Source organism: Colossoma macropomum, unplaced genomic scaffold (assembly GCF_904425465.1).
Source record: "Colossoma macropomum unplaced genomic scaffold, Colossoma_macropomum, whole genome shotgun sequence".
Classification (NCBI taxonomy): Eukaryota; Metazoa; Chordata; class Actinopteri; order Characiformes; family Serrasalmidae; genus Colossoma; species Colossoma macropomum.
The window spans coordinates 28,591,069-28,618,120 of NW_023494784.1; the positions used below are offsets into that span (position 1 = coordinate 28,591,069).

The 27,052-nt window shown below is 37.1% G+C and overlaps 2 protein-coding genes and 1 long non-coding RNA gene across 4 annotated transcripts in view; 2 read left to right on the top strand and 1 right to left on the bottom strand.

Moving 5' to 3' along the window:
* The window catches only part of LOC118806085, a 12,857-nt gene extending 1,765 nt beyond the window's left edge, over positions 1-11,092 (top strand). The window contains exons 2-3 of the long non-coding RNA XR_005007081.1: positions 6,529-6,594; positions 10,364-11,092. This is a non-coding gene — a long non-coding RNA (uncharacterized LOC118806085). The remainder of the gene's footprint in view (positions 1-6,528; positions 6,595-10,363) is intronic.
* Positions 1,594-9,044, bottom strand: slc38a11 (solute carrier family 38 member 11). 2 transcript variants are annotated; one of them, XM_036567296.1, is made up of 12 exons: positions 8,788-9,044; positions 8,499-8,619; positions 7,196-7,270; positions 6,429-6,563; positions 6,208-6,273; positions 5,986-6,092; positions 5,464-5,543; positions 4,580-4,650; positions 4,285-4,446; positions 3,166-3,278; positions 2,569-2,700; positions 1,594-2,051 (listed from the first exon to the last, which is right to left on the bottom strand). In XM_036567296.1, the coding sequence occupies exons 1-12, from the start codon at positions 8,827-8,829 to the stop codon at positions 1,761-1,763; spliced, it is 1,395 nt and encodes a 464-aa protein (XP_036423189.1). In that variant the 5' UTR covers positions 8,830-9,044; the 3' UTR covers positions 1,594-1,760. The 2 variants fall into 2 exon arrangements, with proteins under 2 accessions (XP_036423189.1, XP_036423194.1); XM_036567301.1 differs by having other exon boundaries at positions 8,499-8,684.
* A 3,265-nt stretch (positions 11,093-14,357) lies between the features above and the next one.
* Positions 14,358-27,052, top strand: part of scn1laa (sodium channel, voltage-gated, type I-like, alpha) — a 44,764-nt gene continuing 32,069 nt past the window's right edge. The window contains exons 1-6 of the mRNA XM_036567420.1: positions 14,358-14,572; positions 21,068-21,390; positions 23,496-23,614; positions 23,843-23,932; positions 24,060-24,188; positions 25,602-25,693. Of these exons, the coding sequence (XP_036423313.1) occupies positions 21,121-21,390; positions 23,496-23,614; positions 23,843-23,932; positions 24,060-24,188; positions 25,602-25,693 (700 nt within the window). The 5' untranslated portion in view covers positions 14,358-14,572; positions 21,068-21,120. The remainder of the gene's footprint in view (positions 14,573-21,067; positions 21,391-23,495; positions 23,615-23,842; positions 23,933-24,059; positions 24,189-25,601; positions 25,694-27,052) is intronic.

The window sequence follows — 27,052 nt, forward strand, 5'->3', positions numbered from 1 at the left end:
CGAATGTCAGCAGCCGTGAGAACGGCCTCCTTGTTGCCAGGGCAACAGTGATGCTGTAGAGTAAACGTAAGCAGTTATTTTCATCACATGAAAACGTGCTGAGCCTGGAGGGACCGGGCAGCTATTGATAAACACCAGTGTGCTGCCTTCGTCATTACCATTGTTTCAAATCGCTTTATTTGTTAATTCTTTGCTTTTGCGGATCACCTGCTTAAAACACAATGGTACTTTGCGGTGAGAAATGAGGGAAGGAAGAGAGAACAGTTTTATAAGCCACGGGCTATGGAAATGCCCATCAAATGAGAACATCAAATAAGAAGTCATGTGGCTCCAGTAGGCCTGATACAAATGCTGGGGAACAGGATGGTAGCCTGAAAAAACGTATTTGATTCCCAAGTAGGCTATGTCAGCATAAGCCATAATCAGCAAAACCTCATCACCACTAAAGCCACTCAATTCATCCTATCAAAACAGAAAACAATGCTGGTTGTCCATCAAAATCAGCAAGGCACCCTATGTTAGTGTCTTGCATATCCACTAAATACTAGTTTGCTCTGTTTTATCCAGTATTAACAAAATCAGACTAGGGCCTACTGATTCTTTCAGCCTAAGACACACTGATCTAATGCAAGGCCTTATGCTGCAGCATAGAAATGCCCTTTGTATGGGTACTTTGATCATGTAGAATACCACTTGTGTTAGAACACTGGCGGCTTGCATTTCTGAACCTGGACCAACATTAAAGCTATTCTCTCGTTCCCAGCCTTGGGCAACGCTTTCTCTTGCCCACTAATCCATGAGATCAGGGCTGTTTCCGGGATGCCAGACTCACTGGATTACAGTGGTCTCCATGATCACAGGTCCATTCCTGCTGATTACGGGGAATGGTATGCATGGAATGACAAGACTGTGTTACATTATTGCTGACAAAGGAAGAGAAAAGATGACAAGAGTGGAATGACTGGGAATCATGTCCATTCTGCTTAATCATTAGACTATTAATTAAGATGAACAATTGATGGATTATTAGGAGGGAACAAAACATATTTTAGGATCTGGGGTGTTATGCTGCCAAAAAATTCAGAAACACATTTTTTGCATTAGGGCTACTAGAAACATTGAACTGAACTGCAAACTGCCAGTATTCTATCGGACTGGATTTAGCTTGGATTCAAAAACAAAAACAAACAAACAACAACAACAAAAAAGAATGTAGGAGGTTATGTGATAAAGTCATGTTACTCTGATATCAGTTAACCCCATATACTCTGATTGTATTTTACAGGCAGGTTTGAGCAGACAGAGATTTGGGGCAGTATGATGTTTTATAGACGAACACTCCTTCTACTCATGTCTGTGTGGCGACACCTTGTGGCAGAAACGTAGCACATCTGGGCCCTCCGCAGCATATGATGGGGTACAGTACAGTTAGAGTGTTTTACTGTACTTACTTTACACAGCAGTAGCATAATGTTTTGCATTTGGTAATTATAATAGATATCCAGCACAAGGTTGAAGGAATGAAAACAGTGCCATTAAAGAGTGAGAAATGGTAGAAGACTTGTCAGTGTGGTAATTTCACCCATATGAAAATGGAATACATTGCACTATGTTGCTAATAAATTACAACCTACATTCCATATATTTTATTACATTCTTAATATACTGTATTTTATGTTCACACAGAAGAGTAATAACATCATAAAAATCACATAAAATAACAAGATATTCAAACTGACAAGTCAAAGCCCAGTTTTCATTTAGAAAAGGCTGATGTTCTGAGTAACATTTGTGATCTTCAGCATGGCACTGGCTGGGGTAGTAGCAAAAATGGAGGAGCTCAAATTTGTACAGTAGAACATCTCTACTCCATGTGAGCAGTCCTGAGGAAACAGTCCTGTCATAACCAAACCAATGATCATGACAAAAACCCCAGCAATGAGAATCAGACTTGGAATAAGCTTCTTCCTCTGAAACCAGCGCCCAGTGGAGAGTTTCAGAAAACAGGCAGAGGGAATAATGAAGATCAGAGGTGTGGCACTCAGAACACCCTGCAAAACACAGAAACGCACTGTTTAGGAAAAGTCAAATAACTGCACAGATACTAAATGCCAGTGCAAATAAGTACCAGTGAAACATTCATTCTGGCCAAATGTTTCGTGTTAAAATGCTGAATATAATATTTACAGCTGTATTTATTTTTTTCACTCCTCAGACAAGATATGACAAAATAAAATGTCAATCATAATACTACAAATCATTGCTATCAAAATCCAAAATGTTGTAACTCAATTTTTTTACCAGCTTTTTATTTTTTAAGACCATCTAAAAAAGCAGCTGCCCTCATAGTGTGTGAATATTTCACAGCAAACTGACCAATGGAAATGGTCTAAAATTACACATAACAAAAAAATCTTGGAAACGCATCATGAAACTATGAAACACAGGATTTCACATTAGATTAATTTAGAATTAGTCTCATCACATACATTTAGGATTTTTAATATGTATGTTTTGAATAAAGGTACTATTCTCATATTCATGTATTGCATAATGTACAACACTTACATTCAACTCCAGCACAACACCCAGACAGTCATAAGAGAGGGAAATCACAGTAACCGCTGATATTATCACCAAGGTAACCATGACGTGGGCAGTGTTGCTAAGTAGTCCATTAAAAAAGACATTTGACACCACCTAAAAGACAAAATGCGGGATGAACTTCATAAATGAGGAACAATGCAATTGTGCTTTTAATAGCTAAAGCAAAAATTATGCACTCTAAAATAAAAACTCACACTTTCCACACAAACTAAGGGCCTGTGTGAGGAAACAATTTAGACATGTTCTGGCAGTGATGCAGATACTGCATATTAAGGCAGAGCTAAATCTGTGAGTAGTCATCATGCCTTGTGTTTATAAAATGGCAAATAATAATGTAGGTTTGTAGAGATCTGAGGGTCAGAGACCAATGGTCTCCTTGGAGCTTTTATGTTCCTAATAACACATAATAAATTCTGGGTTATGCAAATATGTGAACAAAGGTGATAATCTGTGGCATAAAAACAACAAATCAGTGAATATATAAACCTACAGTGAATAGTGCAGGAGACTGTATTACTAAAAGCTACTTAACCCCAACAGAATAAAAAGATAACATACCTCTCTCGTAACAAAGCACTCTAACGGGAAAGTGGTGATTATACTGAGGCCATAGCAGAATCGCCCAAATGTGGCCAAGTTATCATTCTTGCAGTAGTTTTCAAATATATCACCTAGGATGAAAGAAGAACACATAATATTCTCATTCATTATGCAAGCAGATCATTTATATATGGAAACTAGGGCTGCACAATAAATCATATTGTTATTGTGATTGCAATATGAGTTTCTGCGATAAACACATCGTGCTAGCAGAACGGATTAAAAGACCTCACATGCACAGCGCCAAAGTGACATAATACGATAGGAATGTAGTGTTAGAAACCCAACAAGTGCTTCTCTGCATTGGGCTTTAACAATGCTCTCCCATGTGGAGAGTGAGTAACTTAACCATTTGGCTAAAAGCCCAGTTACAAAACACACACGTGCACAGCTCAAAAACAACTCTATCCGGAACTACTAGCCTGTAAAAACACTTAAAATGCAATGGCTGATCTCATTCTCAGTGTTTTAAATGTATAAAACAGGTGGTAGGGTAAAATGTACAAAGCAGTTATGGCTACTGTCGCAACAAATCTGCATCATCATATTTATTCATGTTTATAGCCTGACTGCAAACACGAATATAAAAAGCTGATCAGAGGGTCCTTACTGTTTTTAGACTCGTGGAACTCACTCACATTATGCGGACCACAAATTCTTCAGAAGGGGGTGCCATTAGCAGCCAAACGTCTTTTGATGCTTAATAAAAGCAATGCCTCATCAGTGACACAGTGTGTCCTTATTCAGCCTTACAGTGCACAAATATGTGCCGCAGTTCTGATGAAAGTAGCTATTAATACTTCATTATATTTATTCTGCACAATAACAATGCTGCTTTTGTATTTTTTGGCTATTTGCTAAAAGGAAGAGTTAGAGGCACACTATTTTAAATATATTTTATTGCTTCTCAAAGCATCGTTGTAATATCCAACAACTTCAAACATTGCATAATGTCCATATCATGCAGCCCTAATGGAAAAAGTATCATTTATAAAATTATGATGATGAAATGAGAAATGCGTCTTACCGTTTTATCTGTGTATGCTCAGTAATGTGTCTACTCATAGCTTGATTTACCTTGTGTGTACCCTGTAAAAGTAGCATAGCCAGCAGCAGCAAATATTGCACTGATGAGGGCCGCTGAGCCCACAGACGTGTGTGTGATGCGTAACCAGTTCCTCAGAGTGGGCTCCTGCAGCGACTCGTAGATAATGAAGCTGTTGTGGTGGCAGATGAAGGCTGGAAAACACAGAACATTTCAAATAAGACTGCAATGAAGAGAAAAGCTTACCAGTGTTAAATGACATACACAGTAGAAAACAAGTCTGTTAAAAAGGTTTAGCTATAATTCATTAATTCAGAGCTACCTCACCAAAAGACATCACACCAACTGCTTGAATTGCATTCCAGCGTGCAAAGACCCATGCGTCCTCAGAAGGGGGGCTATTGACAACATGAATCCAAGAGTAAAAAATATGGCTGTATATCTCAGACCTCAAAATTCAATTCAATTGTGACTATTTAGGAAACAATTCAATGAGTCACCATGAATGATTGAATTTGATTATTTTGGCGAAACTTGAATATCTGTGTATTAATGTAATAATTACCGAACCAAAAATACACAGAATACACATGAAGAACTGCTTACACAGTAGTGGAGTACAGACTAAGCACTAAGTTTTTTTGTGTGTGTTATTTCATCTTTGAAAATAGCTTACATTTGAATATTTGGTCAAAAAAACAAAACTTTTATACACACATACCTGAACATTATTAGAATCAATAACAGGCGACTGTAATATTCAAAATGCAGCTGAACTGCCACCTTCAGGCTGATGCATCATGATGCATTCATGCATGTTTATACCCAGATAAAATGGCTACATTACACCAAAGTTGAATGTGTATTTGTTTGATATGCAGTAAGTGTCCATATGTAGGAACTGTATTCTGAAAACAATCATGAAAACAGTATTAACCCTTTAAATGCTGAGGACCTGTCAGGAGGTCCATCTTTCCTTTACTCACTCTAATAACATACATAGTAGTTTTATAGTACTTACCAAACAACTCATAGCAGTTGCTTGACAATAAGCTTTAAGATTAATGACTCAATAATAAGCCTGCAGTGTAGTTTAAAGAATAGGCCTTTTGTTTGAATTAGTAAGCCTAACCAGAAAAGAGAAGCATGCATATTAGCAGCATGTGTTAGATGGTGCTGATGAGGATATAGAGTGAAGCTTAGCTTAGTACATTTGCGGTCCCAACGTTGCGGCCCTCACAATTACCATGATGACGATGGCCAGAGTCAACAGCATAGACACTAGCGACACCTGAAATAGAGAGACTGACCAATTCTCCGTTTCACATTAATGTGTAACATCCGGAGAACAAAACAAAAATCAAAAATGGCAACATCTTGTACATTAATGTAAACACAAAAAAAGGTTAATGACTAAAATGTAGCACACAAATAAAATATATTACAACAACACAATTATTTTATTTAAATTGCCTTGTTTTGCTAATAATTGTGTTGATGTAAGACTTGTTCGTAAGCCACTACTTGCCACATTTTCATCATAAAAATTCAAAGTGCCATTTCTTTCAGTGAAGAGATTTGATTTAAAGTAATTTTGGGTAATTGCTATTTTGTAATAAAATCTTCACACTATATAAACAGCAGCTGGTGTTTTCAAATGGTGTAGAAGGTGTAGAGATATATTTTTACAGAGTAATTAATGTTCGTAAATTTTTGTATAACTAGAAGTATACCTTCCCCAGTTTAGCTACATCTCTGTACAATGACAGAGGAATTGTGAAGAGAATGGTGGAGAGCAAGATGACAAAGTGTCTATTTGCCAGAAGGTGACCAGGCCCAACTGCAAGAGCATGGAAACATGAATGCATCAACAAACAACATATAAAATAACTTCTGAATGCAAGGTCTGTGACTATAGACAACACCACACTGGCATTCCGTGCATGGTAGCATACCTCCTGGTATTCTCTGAAACACTTTGGTCATAGTATCTCCAGTGATTATGTTGTAGCTTATCATAGCTGCATGAAATAAAGACAAGAATGTTACATCATAACCTTCATGTATTTTTCTTGTGGACAAAGAATGACAGTCACTCATTTGTATTTGCTATATATTGTATATATGTTATATGTTTTACTATAGAGACACATGAAAATGAAAGGGTAGTAATTACCAATGAATGGATACAGGAACTGAAGGACTGATAGGATCAGAAATCCAGCAAAGCCAAACGTGCTGTGAACTAATGACTGATAACTGTGTGTCCCTGACAGGTTCCCTCCTTTTATCAACAAGATGATGGAGTAGTCTGCAGAGGGGTGACAGGCTGTCATTTACAGGTTTGTGATGATATTTAGGTATAAATGGTTATGTTGAAAAAGACATAGCCAAACCTACACTGTGAAAAATGGTTCTTCAGTTCAACCTAAAAATTGACTTCATGTGGTAACAAACAGCTTAACCAGTTTTATTCAACTCAAAGAAATACCTTGACTAAGCTAGTGTTTCATCCAAAGTATTTATTTAAGTTGAATAAAACCAGTCCAATGCTTGTAACCACAAGAAGTATCTTTTTTAGGTTGCAATTTTCTTTTGAATTTTTTTGTAAATATCTCTGAACTGGCAACTTCATTGGAGAAAGAAAAAGTGTTCTTAACTTTGTATGTACATTAATATAAATGAGATTTTATTCCACATAATTCTCGACCATTTCTATTGGCCTATCCATCACAAAATCTGACACAATGTAAATGGTGTAAAAAATAAAAGAAAATTACTTCTGAGGTTTTGAAATGATGCTTTGATTAAAGTGTGAAATACGACATCCTCAAACCTAAAGATGTTTTTTTAACAAACGACATTCCAAATGACATGGTCCCACATGTCTGAGTATTAGCCTGTGCCTGAAAAAAGGCAGTTATTGAAACAATGTCTTAGTACCTGTAATGTAAGCAACAAGAAAGAGCAGTAGCAGTCCCAGTGGAAGGCCGGCCTGCGCCATCGAGTACGGCAGGCCTGGTTGAAGAGAACACATTGCAGAAAATTAAAACAATCAATGCTTCTTTCATTTATTACAGCTAGCCTTGTAAAATCAGACCCAGGCTGTTGTACTTGAGTGCCAGATTTTGTTCATATGCTTTATAACCAGTGTTAGATCTAGTTTTCAGGTGATTCACTGTCACATTTTCACTGCTGTGATAGCATTTTGTGAAGTTTCTGAGGAGGCAACCAGATTTGGAGTGAGTTGAGCAAGTTCAGGTTTGTGAAACATTGTTCTTTGTTCACTGTAGCTGCTTTGCAGGAGTGCCAATTTAAAATGTGGCCAAATTTATCACGCACATACACACGTGGACATGCACATACTCACAAACATGAGATCAGTGCTGTTCTGTGTTCCAAGTTAACCACCTACAGTAACTTGTTCTTTGGAGTCATGTGTAAGAGTTCTCTTTTGAACTCTCAGAGTCTTGTGCTGAGTCACATTTTTAGCAGTCATATGATTCTGCACCAGGGGGCATACTGAGATACTGAGCACATGAGTGCTCACTGTCAGTGTCTATTAAACACCTTATTAATAAGCAGGATCTAAGAAAAAATCTTCAGTAAACTACTTTATATTACATACATTACATTCATTGTTCCCTATGATAGAAAACTAGGTATGCTTCTTTAAAGAAACCTTTAAAAAGTGGCTCTATACAGCTCCAAAAAGGGTTCCACTGTTGCTACACACTTAAAAAAGATGATTCTTAAAGGGTTCCTTGGTTCTATAAAGACCCATTTCATGCTTAGATGGTTCTTTGCAGGGTTTAAAGGTTTTTCAGATTGATGGAGAATGTGTTGTATAAGATTCTATATATTATGTTTCTGAAAATACTTCTATATGCAAACCAAATGGGTCCTTCTATTATTATAAGCTTGACATCATAACAATAGAAGAACGCTTGGTGCTATGTGGAACCATCTTCAACATGGTAGAACCATGTACAAAACATTCTTCATCAATCCAAAGAACGATTTCGCCATGCCTAGAAATATTTAAGGACAAAATGGTTCTATTTCGAACTCATGGTTCTAAGTAGAACCATTGCCTTTACTAAATAACCCTTGAAGAACCATCTTTTTAGGTGTGTATGTGTCAAAGAGTTTGTAGAATCGAGCTTACAGTACACTTTAAATTCATGTTTAATTCAGATTATGTTGAGATATGCATACATTCTAATAACAATAGCTCAGATCTTACCAATAAGCCCGGATCCAATAATCGAGTTGATGAAATTAAAAGAGGCAGCGGTCATCGAGCTTGTACCTGCTTCATCAGGATCCTTATTATGGGGTGATAGTAAAAAGTTCCTCTCATCATCCTGCTGAAAAAGCAGCAGTGAATGTTAAGCTTCACCACTTTTCCTCATGTTGAAGGAGAGTTACACTGAAACAAATGGTTCATGATTCAAATGTGGATTCAGAAGTGGTTGCACATGAATATATTACGCTAAAAGATTTTGCTGGCTGCTCTGGTCTGCATGGCCTACCTTGTGAATGAGCCCACTCGTGTCATTTCTTTTCGTATCCATTTCCAAATCTGAAGAAGTTAAGCTGTTTCAGTCGTTCACTCTTCACCCTTCTTCTCCCTCTCTTTCTTTCTTTCTGCCTCCCCTCCGCCCCCGGGACGCTGCCTGTTCCCTCTGTTCTTCTGCTGCTACTGCCAGGAAAAGCATTAGAAACGGTTAGGCTTCAACTTTCCACAACTTTGACCAGCTTTGGACACGCATAAACCATTAAATCGTATTAACAGCATTAACTCTTTGTTCGACAGTCTGGCTTTGTTGAGGCACAAAATGGGGGCAGAATATAAATCGGGAAGGAAATCCATGGGAAAAATGATTTAGACCCTACATACATGTAATAGCCCAGCCTTTTCTTACGCCCAATCATCATGTTACACACCATTTTCAACACATGCCACATGGCCTAAATAGCCGAAGACTGGCAGATTTAAAGCCCGTTTTATTCAGTCCAACTTTCAGCTGTTTCATTTTTTTTGCTTGAATGCAGTTCATTTTTAATGTGTCTAAATCTTAGAGCCATGTCAGTTCATATGAAAGCACTCTCTTCAATGCTGGCACTTATGACGCAATAAGATCACAAAAGAGTTGAAACTGTGGCTGTAGGTCTTTAGCTTACCTATAGGAAAGGTCTTCCTTTGTGTTGGAGCCTATCCCAGCGGTCACTGAGGGCAGTATATACCCTGGACAGGTCGTTTTTGCAGGTTAGTTTCTAGAATTGGACTGTTTAGAGTGTGGTTGAATGGCATGTTTAAAAATGTTATCAATGTTTACATACTAAATCAAAGCCTTTTTTTTTTGAAAAAAGGGAGGGAAATTCTATTTTTCACTCTATGGGTCCTGAAACAGATTTAGAGAGCTTGACATTTTGTACTAGTTTCAAAAAGACATCTGTCAAAGCTGGATGCAGTTGAGGAAGACTGGTGTATCCTTCAAAATCACCCAAAATCCTTCATATGCATAAAAAACAGTTTAAAAATGATGCTGTGGCTCCAGAGTTTGTAATGAAATGTACATCTTAACTGAATGTTTTTTAACATAACATTCAAATATGTCTCTTTGCTTATATCAATAATTAAAGCTGTCAAGTTTGTGCAGGACTGAGCACTTCAATGGAGGCTTTGGATAACAGCGTGAGAAAGCTCTCTTCTACCTGGGCTACAGCCTTGACCTATTGTGGAGGGTCCAGTTTCCTGAAAGCTTCTTAGTATTAAGAGTATCTTAACTGGTAGAGAGAGTGCTCAGTGTGATGTTTGCTCTGCCACTGAAGAATCATCTTTGTGCTAAGATGCTTTTGGGAAACCCAGCAGAGAATATATATTGCAGTCTTACAGTTCCACAATGCAACAAATACATGGAATATTCATAATGCATACTGCACGTAATAAGATGTGACTACTGCCACTGAGTGATGATCCAAAAACTGTGTAATGGAAGTGCATGAAAGAGGAGTGATAAGTAAAAAGTCAGTGTAAAACTGTGTAATGTTACAATATCAAACTGTTTATTGAATTACAAATTTTATTTCTCTGTAATCATATAGAGCTCCTGAGTGATTAGGGGACCATTTCAAACACAGCATTGGTCACCCCTCAATGCAACCAACTCCTGCTGTTGCCCGACTGTGATCCTTGGAGAAAAGTTTGCCTCTCAAACCATCCTCAGTGTGCATGGGTGCAAAGTACTGTTCCTCTTCCAGGCAGGTTCATCACAGCTCTGATGGTTTGAAACATCTTAATTACTGCACTAATAATGAAAACTGGTCTTTGCAGTGTTGAAAGTATTTTGTTGGCATTTCTCATTAAAGAAATTCAATAAACCTTTACTTTATTTCATTGGTGTATTTCCTATTTTTTCCATGTTGATAGATGACTCTTTGGCTTGCGTGTCACCTCATATTTGGACCCCAGTGACACAGGAAGTTATGGATGACATCTTAAAAAGCTCCCAAAGACTGGTGCCTACAAAGTAAAGTAGGAAAATGAATATACTATATTCATATGCATAGTAACGCAGTTTTTCTCACATCCAGTGGATAAACTCATAGACATTTTTTCATTGGCTATTTGATTGTCTTTCCAAGACTTCAGTTGTCTTACAGAATCCAATTCTTATCCAAAACATATAGTATTGCAGAAATCTAGTATAGCATTCATACTATAATGCTATTACCCGCAGACCATCAGAGGTGATACATATACCAACATATACCAACAATCTTACATAAGGAGACACATAATTTCACACAGTTAGTAACATAAATACCCCACTCCCAGGAGATTCAGAGTAACTGAAGGCATAACTGAAGGTGGGCATCCGTAATTCATAGAACTCTTATTATCCATTAAGAGAAGAATCTTTGTAGTGCTATTGTATCTTTAAGTATTGTTCCCCTAGATCCTCCACTGCTGCTAAGCAACGACCATGTGACATTTGGCTGATCCCATAGAAACTTTCTTTTGCCTCACTGCTCAGCGGGACTCAGAGGGACTCCTTTAACTGTAGGCTACAGGACCACAGGATCATATGACTACGAACATGATAAGAGTGAAATTAAGTGAAATTCAATGCAATTATAAACACACTTTTTGAATTTTTTGTGAAATAAAGGGTGTAATTTTTGGCTTCCACAAAAGATTAAATAAAGTCCAAATTGCACATATCAAATATATCTACTTCAGATTTCAATACAAGTTTAGTCTACAAAATGGTTTTAGTTCATCATCATAACAGTCTGTTAAACACCGCCTGTGAGTGAGTAGTGGAGTCATTAATATGTTTGGCCACAAGATGTCATTAGAGCGCTTCATGCACAGTGGGATGTGTACTAGACAGGGAGTATTAGGGGATTAATGAAGTAAAGTTAACCTCAACAAGCCTGGAGATGTCTATATAATTCCAGATGTGCAGAGAGTGAGCTAGCAGTGTGCCTTGCATGATTTACGTCTTAATGTTTTCATACATTATTATATTTTACTTTTACGCTTTTACGTTTTTAAAGAACCATGAGTTTTGAACCACCAATGAAAACGTTGGACTGGACCTTTTTTAAGCCAGAGTACTCAGTCCATATATATAATCATACTGACCTTGCTTCAGTGTTCTCACATTTGACTAATATGTACTCAAACTGTGATTGTATGTAGTCAAACTGTATTCATATGTGCTTAAAGTGTGCTCACATGTACCCAGTCTGTTCTCGTATGTACTCAAACTGTACACATACGTACCCAAACTGTACTCATATGTACTCAAACCGTATTAATAAACTGTACTCAAAACCTGTACTAATATGTCTGCAAACTGTACTCATATAGACTCAGACTGTACACATATGTACCCAAACTGTATTCATATGTATTCACACTGTACTTTTACATACACTCTCAGAAAAAAAACATCCGTAACAAACACCAAGTTCAAACACAAGAATGTTCATAAGTGTACTTGGTGCCAGAACTGTTTGGGTCAAAGTTTAATGATCGACTTTGTTGTTGTTTCATCTGACTTGGGCCTATGTGACTTGGACACTCAGTATATGAAGAGAGGTGCTGTGCTGTCAACCGATCACCATGTGGTGGTAAGTTGGATCAAATGACAGGGAAGACTGGCAGTCAGACCTGGTAGACCCAAGGCAGAGGTCCCTGTTCGGAATGATTTCTCATGCGCCAGAGAAGGTAGGGGACATGGAGTCTGAATGGACCCTGTTCAAAACCTCCATTGTGGAAGACACCAGGCAAAGCTGTTGCCAAAAGCTTGTTGGTGCATGTTAGGGCGGCAACCCAGGAACTCCCTGATGAACACTGGTGGTGAAGGAGGTCGCCAAGCTGAAGAAGGAGACCGTTAGGGACTGGTTTAGGACTTCCGACTCAGAAGATAGGTACCGACAGGCAAAAAAGGCAGCGGTAGCAATGGTGGCAGAAGCAAAATCCAAAACATGACAGGATTTTGGAGAGACTATGGAAAAAGACATTCAGTTGGCTTTAAGGAGGTTCTCGACAACTGTCTGGCGACTCAGGAGTAGTCGGAGTGGCTTTGCTCAAGCTGTACTCAGCAGGGGTGGAGAAACTCTGACTTCAAATGAGGATATTGTAGGTCGGTGGAAGGAGCACGCTAACGAACTCCTAAACACGAGAGACATACTTCAGGGGTGTCAAACGCCATTTCCCTAGTGGTCACTGAGGTATTTGACAAGCTCCTTGGTGGCAAAGCACCTGGGGTGGATGAGATTTACCCGGAATTGCTCAATGCACTGAATGTGGCAATGTCGTATGGACCTCAGGAACAGTACCCTTGGACTGGCAGACCAGGGTGGTGGTCCCTATTTTCAAGAAAGGGGACCGGTGAGTGTATACCAGGGTATCACACTGCTCAGTCTCCCTGGGAAAGTTAATGCCAAAGTGCTGGAAAGGAAACTCTGACTAATAGTCAAACTTTGGCTTGAAGAGGAACAGTGAGGATTCCATCCTGGCTGCGGAATAATGAACAAGCTTTTTACCCTTGCGAGGATTGATGATGAGGCATGGGAGTTTGCCAACCCAGTCTACGTGTGTTTTGGGGACTTGGAAAAGGCACAGTGCACGCTGGAGTGGTTTGCAGCTGAGTGTGAAGTCCATGCTCCTCTCCCAGAACGCTCACTTCAGGTAAGGGGAGAGGACCTGCTCCAGGTGGAGGAGTTTAAGTATCTTTGGGTCTTGTTCATGAATGATGGGAAAAGGATTGTGAGATTGACCGCAGAATGGAACAGGTGGTGGCAGTAATGTGGTTGTGGTACTGGATTGTAGTCGTGAAGAAAGAGCTGAACCACAAGGCAAAACTCTCTGTTTACTGGTGAGTCGACATCCCCACCCTCACCTATGGTCATATGCTTTGGGTAATGACCCAAAGAATGAGATCGCAGATACAAGCAGCAGAAATGAGCTTTTTTTGCAGGGTGGCAGGCTACACTCTACTTGATAGGGTGAGGAGCTCAGTCATCCAGGAGGAGCTCAAAGTATCAAACTGTACTCATAAACTATACTCATATGCACTCAAACTATGCTAACATGTTCATAAACTGTACTCATATGTACTCAAAAAGTACTCACATACTCAAACAGTACTTATCTGTACCCAAACTGTACTTAGACTATTCGTATAAACTGTACTCACACTCAAACTGTCCTCACATGTACTAAACAGTACTCATATGTCCTCAAACTGTATTTTATAAACTGTACTCATATGGATTCAAACTATAGTTACGTGTACTCAAACTGTACTTATAAACTGTATTCATGTGTATTTAAACTGTACTTATAAACTGTACTCATATGAATTCAAACTGTACTTATGTGTGCTCAAACTGTACTTATAAACTGTACTCATGTGTACTCAGACTGTATTTATAAACTGTACTCAAACTGATCCGTGCTCGTCACCTCGCGATGGACGCCCCCGCGCACGTGCACGGAGCTCGCGGCTGCTCTGACGTCATCACCGCTGCTCCTCCAGTAAACGACCGGAAGCTTGTGGCTTTGCTCTTAGGCGGGTCTCGGTGTGGTCATCTGCTTTTCTCTCTGTCCGTGTGTGAGTGTGTGAGTGAGAGAGATTGTGGCTCGAATACACACTGGAATTTATCTCTTTTAAACCAGCGCGAGCTCTTTCCGTGTTTTCTTCTCTTTTCTTGTTTGCTGTGGGTGTTGAGGATAAAGTGCGACTTTTAAGGCGTGTGCTGACCCCAGACTACCTGCCCAGGAGGAGGATGAGGATGGTGAGTGTCTAAAGTAGTAATGGGTGGGACAAGAAAGTCTGGACATTGGAAAAAAAAACTTTTTAAATGTAAGATGCTCCATTTAGAACTCATTGGCATAAGCGTATACACACTATATGACTGATGGAGCAACACTGACTAGATCAAACACTCAAAATAGCGGCTAATAAATAATAACAACAGACTTTTGTTATATAGCATCTTACATATATTTAATATGCGTCTCAAAGGGCTTTACGTTGTAGTGTTAAAATCAGAAAGAGAAGTGATAGTCCAAAATAAAACTGTAAAGTACACAAATATAACAAAAATACTCTCCAAAGTCTCCTGTTATAGGAATATGGTAAATGGTTTGAGTAGAATCACGTTATAAAAGTTGATTAGAGCTTTTATTTTATAAAAATAATCTTCAGTAGCCAGCGAAGTAGCCTGCAGTTTTTATTCTGTAGTTCTTCTATTCCATTTCATATTCTGTTCTTTCATGTGTGTTTCTTAGCTTTATATCCAAAATATCTAAAACTGAAGAATGTCTATTTCATGTTCTCTTTTGTCTTGTTTTTATCATTTGAAGATGTTGTTTTGTAATGATTTGCTTATGCTTAAATGAAGATGCTTATCAGTCCCTGTCAGTGTGAGTTGAGTGGAATCTCTGGTCTGTGTTCTCTTTGCTTCTCTGTTTGTCTCATTGGATATTTGCGGACAAGCCAGAAGAGCTGGTGTTGAATTTAACTAGACTGTAGTCACAAGTTAAATCCTAAACATTTGAACAGTTGTTCTGACTGCATGTGTTGATAAAAATAATGTAAGTTAAAAGAATAGAGTAGCTATGCATTTAGTCAGCTATCAATATGCCATTTTTTTCAAGAAATTAATTTAGTAATAGACCTGCCAGCAGCCTCTGAACCAGCTGATGCCCTACAGGTTATTCCCTTTTCCAGTAATTGATTATCTTATTATCCATGAACTGAACAGAAGCCGATGTGATGTAAGCAGAGGTTGGGGTGGTTTCGTCATGTTGGGTGCAGCCCTGCAAGGGTCTGAGCCGAGCTAATATGTCTAATTAAACACCCAAGTTCTCTTGCATGAATATAATTTCCGAACCCTGAAATAATGAGAAGTTGCTGAAGGGTTCATCAGTATTTGCAGCAGATTTTGGGCTGAACTAATGCTTTTTCACATGTCCTGGCATAAAGTTCATTGCAAATTTATTTTCAATAATAGTATTAATAATTACCTAGCCTGATGCTTAAAGAAATGATGAGTAGTGAGATTGTGATCTGGTGTTTGTGTGTGTGCGGGTTCTCTCTTTTTTGTGTTCTGTCTCATTTTTTAGGGCTTTTGAGTTTTTTCGTACTGCACTGTCAGATATCCAGATGCTACAAATGTGCAAAGACAGATTGTAAAGATACTGATATGAGTACTTGAATTAGACTTCTGTTTTGTGGACAGTGATAGAGCCACTCTAAACAAGTGTGTGGATCTAAACCCTGTTGCTGTTGGGTCTGGTCTTTGTTCTGGGCAGTAACAGGTGCAAGAGGTGGGCCTGGTCTACATGTTCTGTGTTTGGACTGTGATTGCACCCAGTCTTCACTCATTTATTTCCCTGTTTGATTCTGAGATTAACATGGGTGGCCTTTTAGTTTTGCTCTGCTACTGGGCGTTTGTCCTCAAAATGAATGAATGAACATGACTTAGATTTTCTCAGATTGCATAAGAGTGTAGTAGTGAGTGAATGAAGGGCTTGAGTGAGTAAATGAATGAGTGAATTAGTAAGCAGCTTTACAACTAGGCTAAATTCTTGTTCATTTAGGTGTTGATTTTAAAGTGAGCTGCTGTTTAGAAATACTTTATTCTATTCTATTCTATTCTATTCTATTCTATTCCAATATCTCTGTCTGTCAGAAGACAAATAAATATATAGGCGGTTAGATCCATTATCAAATGCAGTGAGTGTTTCAGGGATTTGCTGCCAAGTGCTCTATTAGTGGTTTTCAGTTTCACTCCAGGAAATGTCTCTACTTATGAGGCTTCTTGGTTCTAGAGGCAATGAGAAAATACTGTTTTGCCCGTGTGTGTGTGTGTGTGCGCGCTTACATACATTATTTCATGTGTGATTTGTGGTGGCGACACTTTTTTGTGCTTCAGGGCTTCAGGACCACGGACAGCTCAACCCATGTCCTCACTCAGACTTGCTGTTTATCACTTCAGTTCATTGTTTTGTCTGCATTTGTGCACCTTAAAACATACAGAAATTTACTGGCTACTAGTTGTATTACTTTCACAGTAATTCATTGTACCATATAAACAGTAAATAGCAGTAAAATAACAATACTATAACTATTATGACTTGACTTTCATGACTTCACAAATCACCAAGTTTACTGTTCTGTAGCTGTACACTTACACTTAATTACTATAAGCTGTAATTAACTTACAACAATCTCATGTATTTTTACATAAAACTATAAAAGTAATGCAACTCAGTAGCCAGTAATTTATTGTACATTTACATATTAAAATTTATTTTAACAGACCCATAAATACATTAATTAAACAATATAATTGAACATATTTACTGCATATGCACTGTACATGAACAGAATATGCCTGCCAAGAACTTATGAAGTTGAATCGACAAAATAAAAACACTTAACATGTTTTAATTAAAATGTTTATGTATTTTAACTGTCATTTCCTATAATGTTGTGTGGTAGCAGCATCAGCCTCAAAGTAATTTGCTGTATTATTACAGAAAATACCTTAAGATGAGTTGCTTTTGCAATAAAATAATAAATACAGTATTTTACTTTGAAATATTACTGTTAAATCTTGGGAAATCCTGGTAATAATTAACAGTGTGTGACAGAGATCTCTATATCCAGGATATTGTAAATCACATGCTGATTTATGTCAGAGTATAAACAAGACTAAAGAGAGAAAAAACAGGGGTGAAATGTAAACAGTTGCTGAGGAAGATTATTTACTCATTAATATTCCTTGGTATAATTTAAAGTTGTGGATCACTATTTTAGAAGACTGTTTGTGTGTGTCTGTGTTGAGGAAAGGGATTCTTAGACTGATGGATCCTTTGAGATTTGGATTAGGTGTGTTGAGACAGGGAATAGTTGAAACTGTGCAGTGTTGTGGGTCCCCAGGAGCGAGATTAAGAATAATGTTATGTTGCATTTTGCGCTGAAGGTAACAGGTTCATTTTTATGGTCACTTGTTTTAGATGATGATGTTTAGATGGTGTGCCTTGACAGAATGCATCAGCATATGATTATGCTATAAAAATGTCCCTAAATAGATTAATCTACTGAATTAGTTAAAACTGTGGTCCTGTAGTAAAATAAAAAAAAAAACAACTATTAAGTATTCAGACCTTTCATTTAATAATCAATAGAGATAGTAACAAGCTAAACATATACAAAATCTTTATTTTATGGTACTTTGTATTGGGATTTTTTAAGTGAACTTTTAAATCTAGTTTTATATAAATAGAATTAGATTTATCATGTGTTTTATTTAAAAAGTATTCAGAAAATGCTGAGAGATTTAGTCTGTAGGCAGAGACTTCTTTTAGCTGCACCCCTGCTTTTTAGGGCAGGAAGTGAGATTGTCTCCAAGTCTCTCATTGCCACATGGTTAGCAGTTAGAGCCCATTGTTTTGAAGTAAATGTGTCTCAAAGTCTGAAAATCAGTGTGTAACATTAAGAATTGTCACTACCCGAATGCATATTGTCTGTAATTAATCAAACCCTTTTCTGTGTTTTAATGAAAATATGATTTTGTGTGTGTACAGCTGTTCAAAGCTGTATTTGCCAGTCATATACTGACAAGTATTTTTTCTGGTCAAAATTGGCTAAAAAACAAATATTTGGTAACATTTCGCTAGTGTTATGATTGTTTTGGTAGTGACAAAATGAAATCATTTATTTTAATAGAATACACATAATTAAGGTACAGTCATTCAAAGCAAAAGGATTTTAGTCTAAAATCCAAGTCAGTTAAAAGTCCAAAATGTGTTTTCAACTCTGACTTTGAAACATTTTGGTTGAATGATTCATATAAAAAGGTTTTTCGATAGATTTTAGTACTTTAGTATACTAAATAGATTTTGTAGTACAGTAGTTTTAGTAGATATTGTCAAAACTTAGTTAAAACATGTTTTAAACCTTAGCTGTCACACAAAACCTTGTATCTGTATTCATTTTTTTTTGCATAATTTGCCTTTCCTGCTAGATAAAATAGCATAGACTATCATAGCTGGTCAGCAAAACACCAACTTATGTTGTGTTTGATATGTATTGACAGTGATGACATATTTTTTTAAAGGAGTTTCACAGAGTATGTAAACATTAAAACATACCATTCCCTCCCCAGTCCAGACAGTCCATACTTCCATTTCATTTTGATTGATGTCTCATGTGATGTCTTATGTACATGTATCTGCTTATTCAGGCTACATCAGTTTAACCCCACTCATTCACTTTGAAGTTATAAGGACTGTTTTAGCCTGGACGGCTTTTTCAATGCAGTACAAGACAGGGCAGCCAATCAGAACAGAGGTCACTTACATGTATCAGTCTTAATGGCACAGCAAAAAAAACACTCTGTTTAATTCTAATAGATAAAGAGAAAAGCACATAGTGAATTTAATTTTATTATGTTTTTTTCTGGGACAAGCATAAAATGCAAGAAAAATGTTTATGTACTAATTAATGATACACCCAGCTAATCTCTGCAGTATAGCAGCTGTGGTTTCCATTCAGAATCATGTCAGCCCACGCCCAGTTGTTAATCCTTTTGCAGTGGGGATAAAATGTGTTATTGCAGGGTTCTGGTAGGCTACACTGATGACCTCCAATTACAGTATTGGTAATTTCCCCGGTGTTTCTGTATTCCAGATGCTTTTGGTCCTTTTTGTTCCTCTGGAAGTAACACAAGGCTTAAAAACAAGGCCTGTGTGGTGTGTTAGCTGTATTTTGGCAGCAGTATTATTTAGTAGTTACATTATTATTGTTAAGGGTTTGTTGATTCTCTTTTCAAAAGCCTGAATGTCTGAATATAACTGTCTCAGCAGTAATATTTTACTATATAATGTTACATAACAGCTGCTCACCAATGCAGAAGGTTTATCTATCAAATTTATTATAAATCTGTTGGCATTTTCATTAGACTTTTTTGGCATTTTCAGGATGCAGTAAAGAAATCATATAAATGGAGCACTCTGAAATATATACAGACTCTGATCACCTTTCATCAAATTTCTGTCAAATCTGGGCTGCTTCAGAATATGAATATGCTGTAGATTATTCGGACTGTACATTAATTGTCTGCATTAGTGTCTATACATTGTGCAGTGATGTGTTCATAAAATGCTCTTTTTTTTCTTCATGACACTCTTGATTCCTCTTTGTTTCTGAGACACATTTGTTCCTATGGCACTATCCAGCTAAGGTAGCGCTACCTGTGGATTAGTCGATTGATCTCTGAATGATTGTGCTGTGCTGGGGGCTCATCTGCTTTTCTGACACTGATGCACTAGTTCAGGAATAAGATTCAGGGTCTGGCTGTTCCATTTTTCCTGGGTGTTTCTGCTTGCTTTCCTCTGGAACTGAGTGGAAACCAAACAGAAGAAGATTGTACAGAAATGCAGCTTTCACTTTTAGAGTTTTGGAATTTTGGAGTATTAACAGTCTGACCCCAACGTCAAATTCAAACTTTCTATGTATGTTTCTCTGTCTTTGCGATACATTTCCAAAACATTTCCTGAATCTGTAGAATCTACCCTTTCAATTCCATCTTATTGCAGGATCTTACATAACTTAGTATATAGTTATATAAATATAAATATAATATAAATATAAATATAAATATAATTTGCTTCAGCAAGACGTGTCAAAACAATGCCAAGAAGTTAGTGAACATAAAAAACAAAACAATAATACACGTAGGGGTGCAATTGCATAAAGACTCCTAGAGATTAACAAATGTCCACAGTTTTTGCAGTTTTTCTATTTGTATTCGGAGTTACGAGGCTATGAAGAGGGGTTGAGAAACATGTTATCTGCCTCTCACTGTGTGTAATCTTAACCACCATGTCAGAAACCCTTCATTCTTAATTCATGTGAAATGGGGTGCAAAGAGTTTACAGCTGCAGTGGTTTTGCAAAGTTGCGATGAAGATAACGGAGCATTTCGACATATAGGTATCATGTTAAATGCAAGTGCCTTTGAAACCTCAATAAATTTGTGGCACAGATCATACATCATGATATTATATTTTGCTGTATTGCCCAAGTTCTAGTTCTGCCTTCTAACAGTGGTTTTGTCATGTGGAGCTGCAAGTACTTTCCTAATATCTTCACTGTTCTCTTCTCAGTTCTTGCTCCTGCAACAGGCTTTCAAGTTCTCCTGGTTAGTTCACTGAGATTATAATCAAGTGTGTTTATCATAATCTAATTTTGTCTGTCTGTCTTTTTTACGGCCATAGTGGCTTCTCGTGCAGAGGGCTAGCGAATCACTCTGAAGGTAAAGGATGCGAAGATGGCACAGATGTTTGAACCACCAGGACCAGACAGCTTCCACCCGTTTACCCGCGAGTCACTCAAGGCCATCGAGAACCGAATCGCAGAGGAGAACGCCAAGAAGAATAAAGAAGATCAGGAGAGAAATATTGATGATGAGGATGAAACAAAACAACCTAACAGAGACTTGGAGGCAGGGAAGAAACTTCCACTCATATATGGGGACATACCCAACGGACTCGTGTCCACACCACTGGAGGATATGGACCCATTTTATTGCAATCAGAAAGTAAGTTTTGATTTGTCTTGTGCTTTTGAGTGTCATTTGGGTGTAATTGGCCACTTCTGTTACACTGTCAATCTATAATGATTATTCATGGGGTGACTTCTAGTGGCTCGTCATAATGAGCTGTCATTTTGCATAATGCATGAACTTCAAATGATTAACATAATTACTAAAGACGAACAAAAACAGCTTGAATACATTTAGTTAAAATGCATTCACTAATTCAAGCCAAATTTGAGGTTTTTGATGTAGAACACATTAACATAGCTTTCAGACCTCAGCACTATTATATATTTTGTAGTAATATCCTGTTTCATAGGAGCTTTTAAATCTCCTTTGTAGCTTTAAATGATTTGGTAACAAATTCCTTATGCCTGTAAATGTTCTCCACAAATGTATGTGCAAATTATTTCACTAAACTGAAATACTGATACATCTAAAGTATTGCATTAACCTTAGAAGTTGAGAGTTATTACTTATATGTTATTATGCTATTCAGATGAAATACTTTAATTGGATATCTAAATATGTAGTGAGAGATCCATTAAATTCACATTTTATTTACATCCTGTACTAACAGCTTTTTTCTTTTTGTTTCAGTATCGAGCAATGACAAAAATATGGCAAAAATTGACCCTTTAGGTTTTCTTTATATAAAAAAGGCTTGATGCACAATGATAAGTTTTCATCAAATAAAACCCTCTAATGCACAATTTGCCTCAGGGTAACAAATCATTTTCCTCACTTTGCAGTGACAAAGAACATATTTAACAACAGTGACATAGTTAATAATGAAGAGAGGAGTTTGAATAAGTCAATATAAAACTTCAGTCTTCTGGTGGCCATTTAAAAACCTCTTTCCAGTATGGTGCAGTTTGTAGACAACACAGTTTCTGTTTTTTCCTCATTTTTCATCCATTCAAAAATACAGTGTCACATCTAGAGTTCATTTTTTAAAGTTTAAAGTTCATTTTATAAACATTCAGAATCATATAAATTATTTTTATGCTATGAGAAATTTCTTAAACAAGCAACATTGTGCAACAGTAAATGTATATATCCAGTAGCAAGTGAAGTGTCACTTATGAGAGAGCACTACAGTAATCATTTATTTTTTATTTGGAATTATTAGAATTATTTTTTATTTAGAATTGTATGTGTTTTGTTTTGTTAGGAAATAAAATTTATTTAACATATGCAGTATTTGTGACTGGAAGCCTATAAGAAGTCAAATTTGTCTTGAAGCAGTCAACGTACAATATGTTTTACTTGTGCCAAAAGTTTTCTTTAGAAAAAGAAAGCTAATTCTGAGTACTTAGTCCTTAAATTACTTGATACTTCCTGTGCTTTAATATGGTCTTAATTGTGGATTTAAATGATTGTCAAGCATGCAAGAAATTAACAATACCTTGTGATGTAGCTTCATAATAACAACTGGTTTGAAATAACATTAAATAGATTTTTGACAAATTCTAAAGATCAACTAAATATGTAGTTAGTTTTATTTCATATACTATCATGTGTCATTTCTTTCCATTTGCACAATGTTGCCTCAAGGCAACATACCACCAAAATATTCCTAAACACATTTGTTTAAAAATATTGTTATATTTGAAAATGTTTTCTTATTTGATTTTAATTCGATTTTAATAATTATGTCCACTTTATGCAAGAAAATTATATCAATTTTGTTTTATATTTCTCTGATAATGTGTGCAGTAAAGGGTTAAATTAGAAGAAAATATCTCTTCTTGTTTTTCCAAACACAAATGTGGTGTGGATTAAAAGTTTAGAATATGCACTTTGGATAGATTATCTCTGCTTTTTTCAATGAACTGTGAGTGAAGAAGAATTCATATTGAATTTGAGCATGCTTTTGTTATCGCTGGTGATAACTGCGACGTCTAAAGGAATATTTAAACTATTAGGTCATTATGGATTATGGCTTGTTGAACTGGTTTTCAGGCTTTGTTAGAAAGCTGTATAATTGTATGAGATCAACAGTGAGTGCACATGAAACACACCAAGCAGCAAGACAAGCATTCCATGTTTAGAGTCATGTGTGGCTAGCTTTGCCTTTGTTTCTCTCTCTCTTTCTTTTTTTTTAGACCTTTATAGTATTGAACAGAGGGAAGACAATCTTCCGATTCAACGCCACTCCTGCCTTGTACGTCTTAAGCCCCTTCAACCTTCTTAGGAGAATATCGATAAAAATTTTGGTGCATTCATATCCTTTCCACATGCCACTATTTTTTTCTTATCTAAGAGTTAGTCTTATTTTACAGTAATATGAACTGTTGTTAACAAAAACTGTTTTTCATTGCAAGCTGTTATTCTGACTTGAAGACTTGATACTTGGTCTGGAATTAGTTTTACACCGCAAGCTTAAACAAAATTATTTCACACCCTGCTTGAACATCCATTATGTTAGGTTTTCCTTGACCGCCACTGCCACGCTGTTCAGCATGATAATAATGTGCACTATCCTTACTAATTGTGCATTTATGACCCTGAGTGAACCCCCTGACTGGGCCAAAAATGTTGAGTAAGTCTGTCTAAATTCTCAGTTGTTTGGAATACAAAATTTTAATTGATACTTCAACTGAATATTTGTTATTCTTATGAAATGCTGGATTGGCTTTGCCCTGGTTGACTTGTTTTATTTTTAACAGGCACACTTTTACAGGGATATATATATTTGAATCACTAATAAAGATCCTAGCCAGGGGCTTCTGTATAGGGAAATTCACCTTCCTCAGAGACCCATGGAACTGGCTAGACTTCAGTGTTATTGTGATGGCGTAAGTACCGAGCCCTATGCATATATTCAAGATATCATTGCTGTCATAGTAAAACCTTTTTTTTTGATTTTTCATTTTTTAACACTATTTGAAAATACACAATTTCACAACAAATGGAACAATAGAAATGATCCAAAATTACTTGGAATAATATCTTGTTACCTTCACATATTTTATAGTTTAAGGGCCCATATCCTACATTTTTCTTGTATTTTATTTTACCCTTGTAATTTTATGTACCAAAAATAGTCATAATTAAATTTTTATGACTATTTTCAATCCTCTTTTTTACCCTTAGAATGAAACATGCCATGCCTTTAAGACTGATGTTTGTAAATGCACTTTTTTCTGATTGGCTGCTTTGTGTCGTGCCTCATTTGAAAAGCACTAGAGCTGAAACACTCCTTGAAACTTCAATATGAGTGGGCGGGGCCAAACTCTTGTAGGCTGTATAGATGAATACATGTAAATGAACTGTTTCTTGTGACATCACAGGAACAATCAATTCAAAACTGGCTGTTTTTGCAGCTATTGACTGTATGGACTGGGCAGTTAACAGTCAATTTTGAAACTTAATCAATGTTTACATACTACATTTAAGTCTTTTAAGAACATTTTTACCTTCTGCTGTGAATTTAGCAGTTCAGAGATACAAGGTTTTCTTGTGACAGTGATGATATGTTCAATCATGAAATCTCTAATTGTCTCATTTACAAACTAGTATGTCAAAATGATGAATATTTGTTTTGATATGTATCTGAGTGGTGTGTGAGAAGGCCAATGCCATCTATAGAGAATCTTCCACTCAAGCCAACAGCTTTGTGTCTGTCCTTAAAAGCATGGTTGATTTGGAGTACAAGCCCTCAGGCTGTGCCAAACATTATCTTATTGATTAAGGCTATCATTAAGTAGGTACTTACCTACCCTAAGTGAGTACCGTAAAATTTTGCTACGAGTCCAAGGATGGCCTTAGAAATCTATAACATGAGGTGTTCTCTATTGTAACTGTAAAAATGCATCAGTGCATCACATCACTCTGAAGTTGGCAATTTAACTGCATACATTTTGGAAACTTAGAATCAGCTGTGATCAATTATAATAATAATGTTGTAACCAGTATTGTTTGGTTAATTTAATTGATTATTTTTTTTTGGTTAATCTCTTTACAGATGTCAAAATGGAAAAATATGTGTATACGTTTTAATTATCTATATTCTGTTACTGTGTAAACTGTTTCTCCAGTAACATTGTGTATTTTTTAAAATTTCTCTAAATCGTTAAAATAATCAAATCCAAACGTATTGTTGTGAAGTTGGAGATTTTATGGAACATTTCTTAAAGAATCGTAATTGAACTACAAAGTTGTGTAGTCATAGACTTGCGCCCCTAGTAACTGTGCATTTGATTCTACAGGTTTGTAACAGAGTTTGTAAAGCTAGGCAGTCTATCAGCTCTCCGCACATTCAGAGTACTGAGAGCTTTGAAAACTATTTCGGTAATCCCAGGTAAGCAGTAAGAGCATTCAGGTGTGTGACCTCTGACCTACTACTGCTCCTCCGACCTCTCTGAATGTCCTGTGTATGTCATGCTGTGTATGTGACCACCCCCACTCCCTCCCCTCCTCCTCCCTGTTACAGATATGTGACAGAGGTTGTGAGTCTGGGTAATGTGTCCGCCTTGAGAACCTTCAGGGTTCTTCGAGCCCTCAAAACTATATTAGTCATCCCAGGTGAGAGCTTAGGTAAAGGTCAAGAGGTGAGGGTTCCCATGCCACTCGCTGCCATCAACAGTGAAAAGCTTAATATGTTCAGTTTGCTTGATTCACATATGTACGTTATTCAAACATGCAATCTTAAATTTTAAAATTAAGGTGCCAAAAGGGGTTCTTTTGTGCAAATGCCATTTTGGTTCTGTGAATAGTCTTTCAATGCATAGTTTTTTAAAATCATTTTTATAAGTTAAATGTATAAGTGGCCTCTGACTGCCAAGAGTCTTGGAGGGCCTCAGTCCACAAGGCGCAGGGCGGCTAAAAAATTGGGGACAGTCCACTGCAGATGCAAAAATTATACTAGAAGGGCAAAGTGGAATCCCAAGTGGTTGCTAAGGTGTTGCTATGTTGTCCCAGGTGGTTGCTAAGGTGTTGCTATGTTATACCAGGTAGTTGCTAAGAGGTTGCTAGGCTACTGTTGTGGTATTCCAGGTGGTTGCTAAAGTGTTGCTAGGCCATTGTTTGGTATCCCAGGTGGTTGCTTAGGTGTTGCAAGGCTACTGATGTGGTATTCCAGGTGGTTGCTAAGATGTTGCAAAGCCATTGCTATGGTTTCTCAGGTTGTTACTAAGATATTGCTAAGCCATTGCTATGGAATCCCAGGTGGTTTCTAAGATATTGCAAGGCCATTGCTGTGGTATCCCAGGTGGTTGCTACAGTGTTGCTATGACATTGCTGTGGAATCCCAGGTTGGCTGCTACAGTGTTGCTAGGCCATTGCTGTGGAATCCCAGCTGGTTGCTTAGGTGTTGTAAGGCTGCTGATGTGGTATTCCAGGTGGTTGCTAAGACGCTGCAAAGCCATTGCTATGGTTTCTCAGGTGGCTGTTAAGGTGTTGCTAAGCCATTGCCATGGAATCCCATTTAATTTGTGGTTATAGCTCAAACCTGTGATCTGTAAAAGCAGTACAAAAAGCATATAATAATTAAACGAAGAACAGTGAGTGATCTTTATTAAGCCATCGTCAAAAACAAAAATCCCTTCGATATGTAATCACTAAATAAGTAAAATAAAGTCGCCTTAGTCCATATCCTGCCACTACATAACCAAAAGCCAACACCAAAAATTTGCAGAAATTGAACTGTGCAAGTTTGTTT

What these genes read in the sequence shown, in the direction of transcription:
- slc38a11 (XM_036567296.1), bottom strand. Translation starts at nt 8,829, where the DNA reads ATGGATACGAAAAGAAATGACACGAGTGGGCTCATTCACAAG. An exon ending in GCAACGTTGGGACCGCAAAT is followed by an intron (nt 4,651 to 5,463) that starts GTACTAAGCTAA and finishes TGTTGTCAATAG; the next exon opens with CCCCCCTTCTGAGGACGCAT. An exon ending in AGTGCTTTGTTACGAGAGAG is followed by an intron (nt 2,701 to 3,165) that starts GTATGTTATCTT and finishes TTTGTCTTTTAG; the next exon opens with GTGGTGTCAAATGTCTTTTT.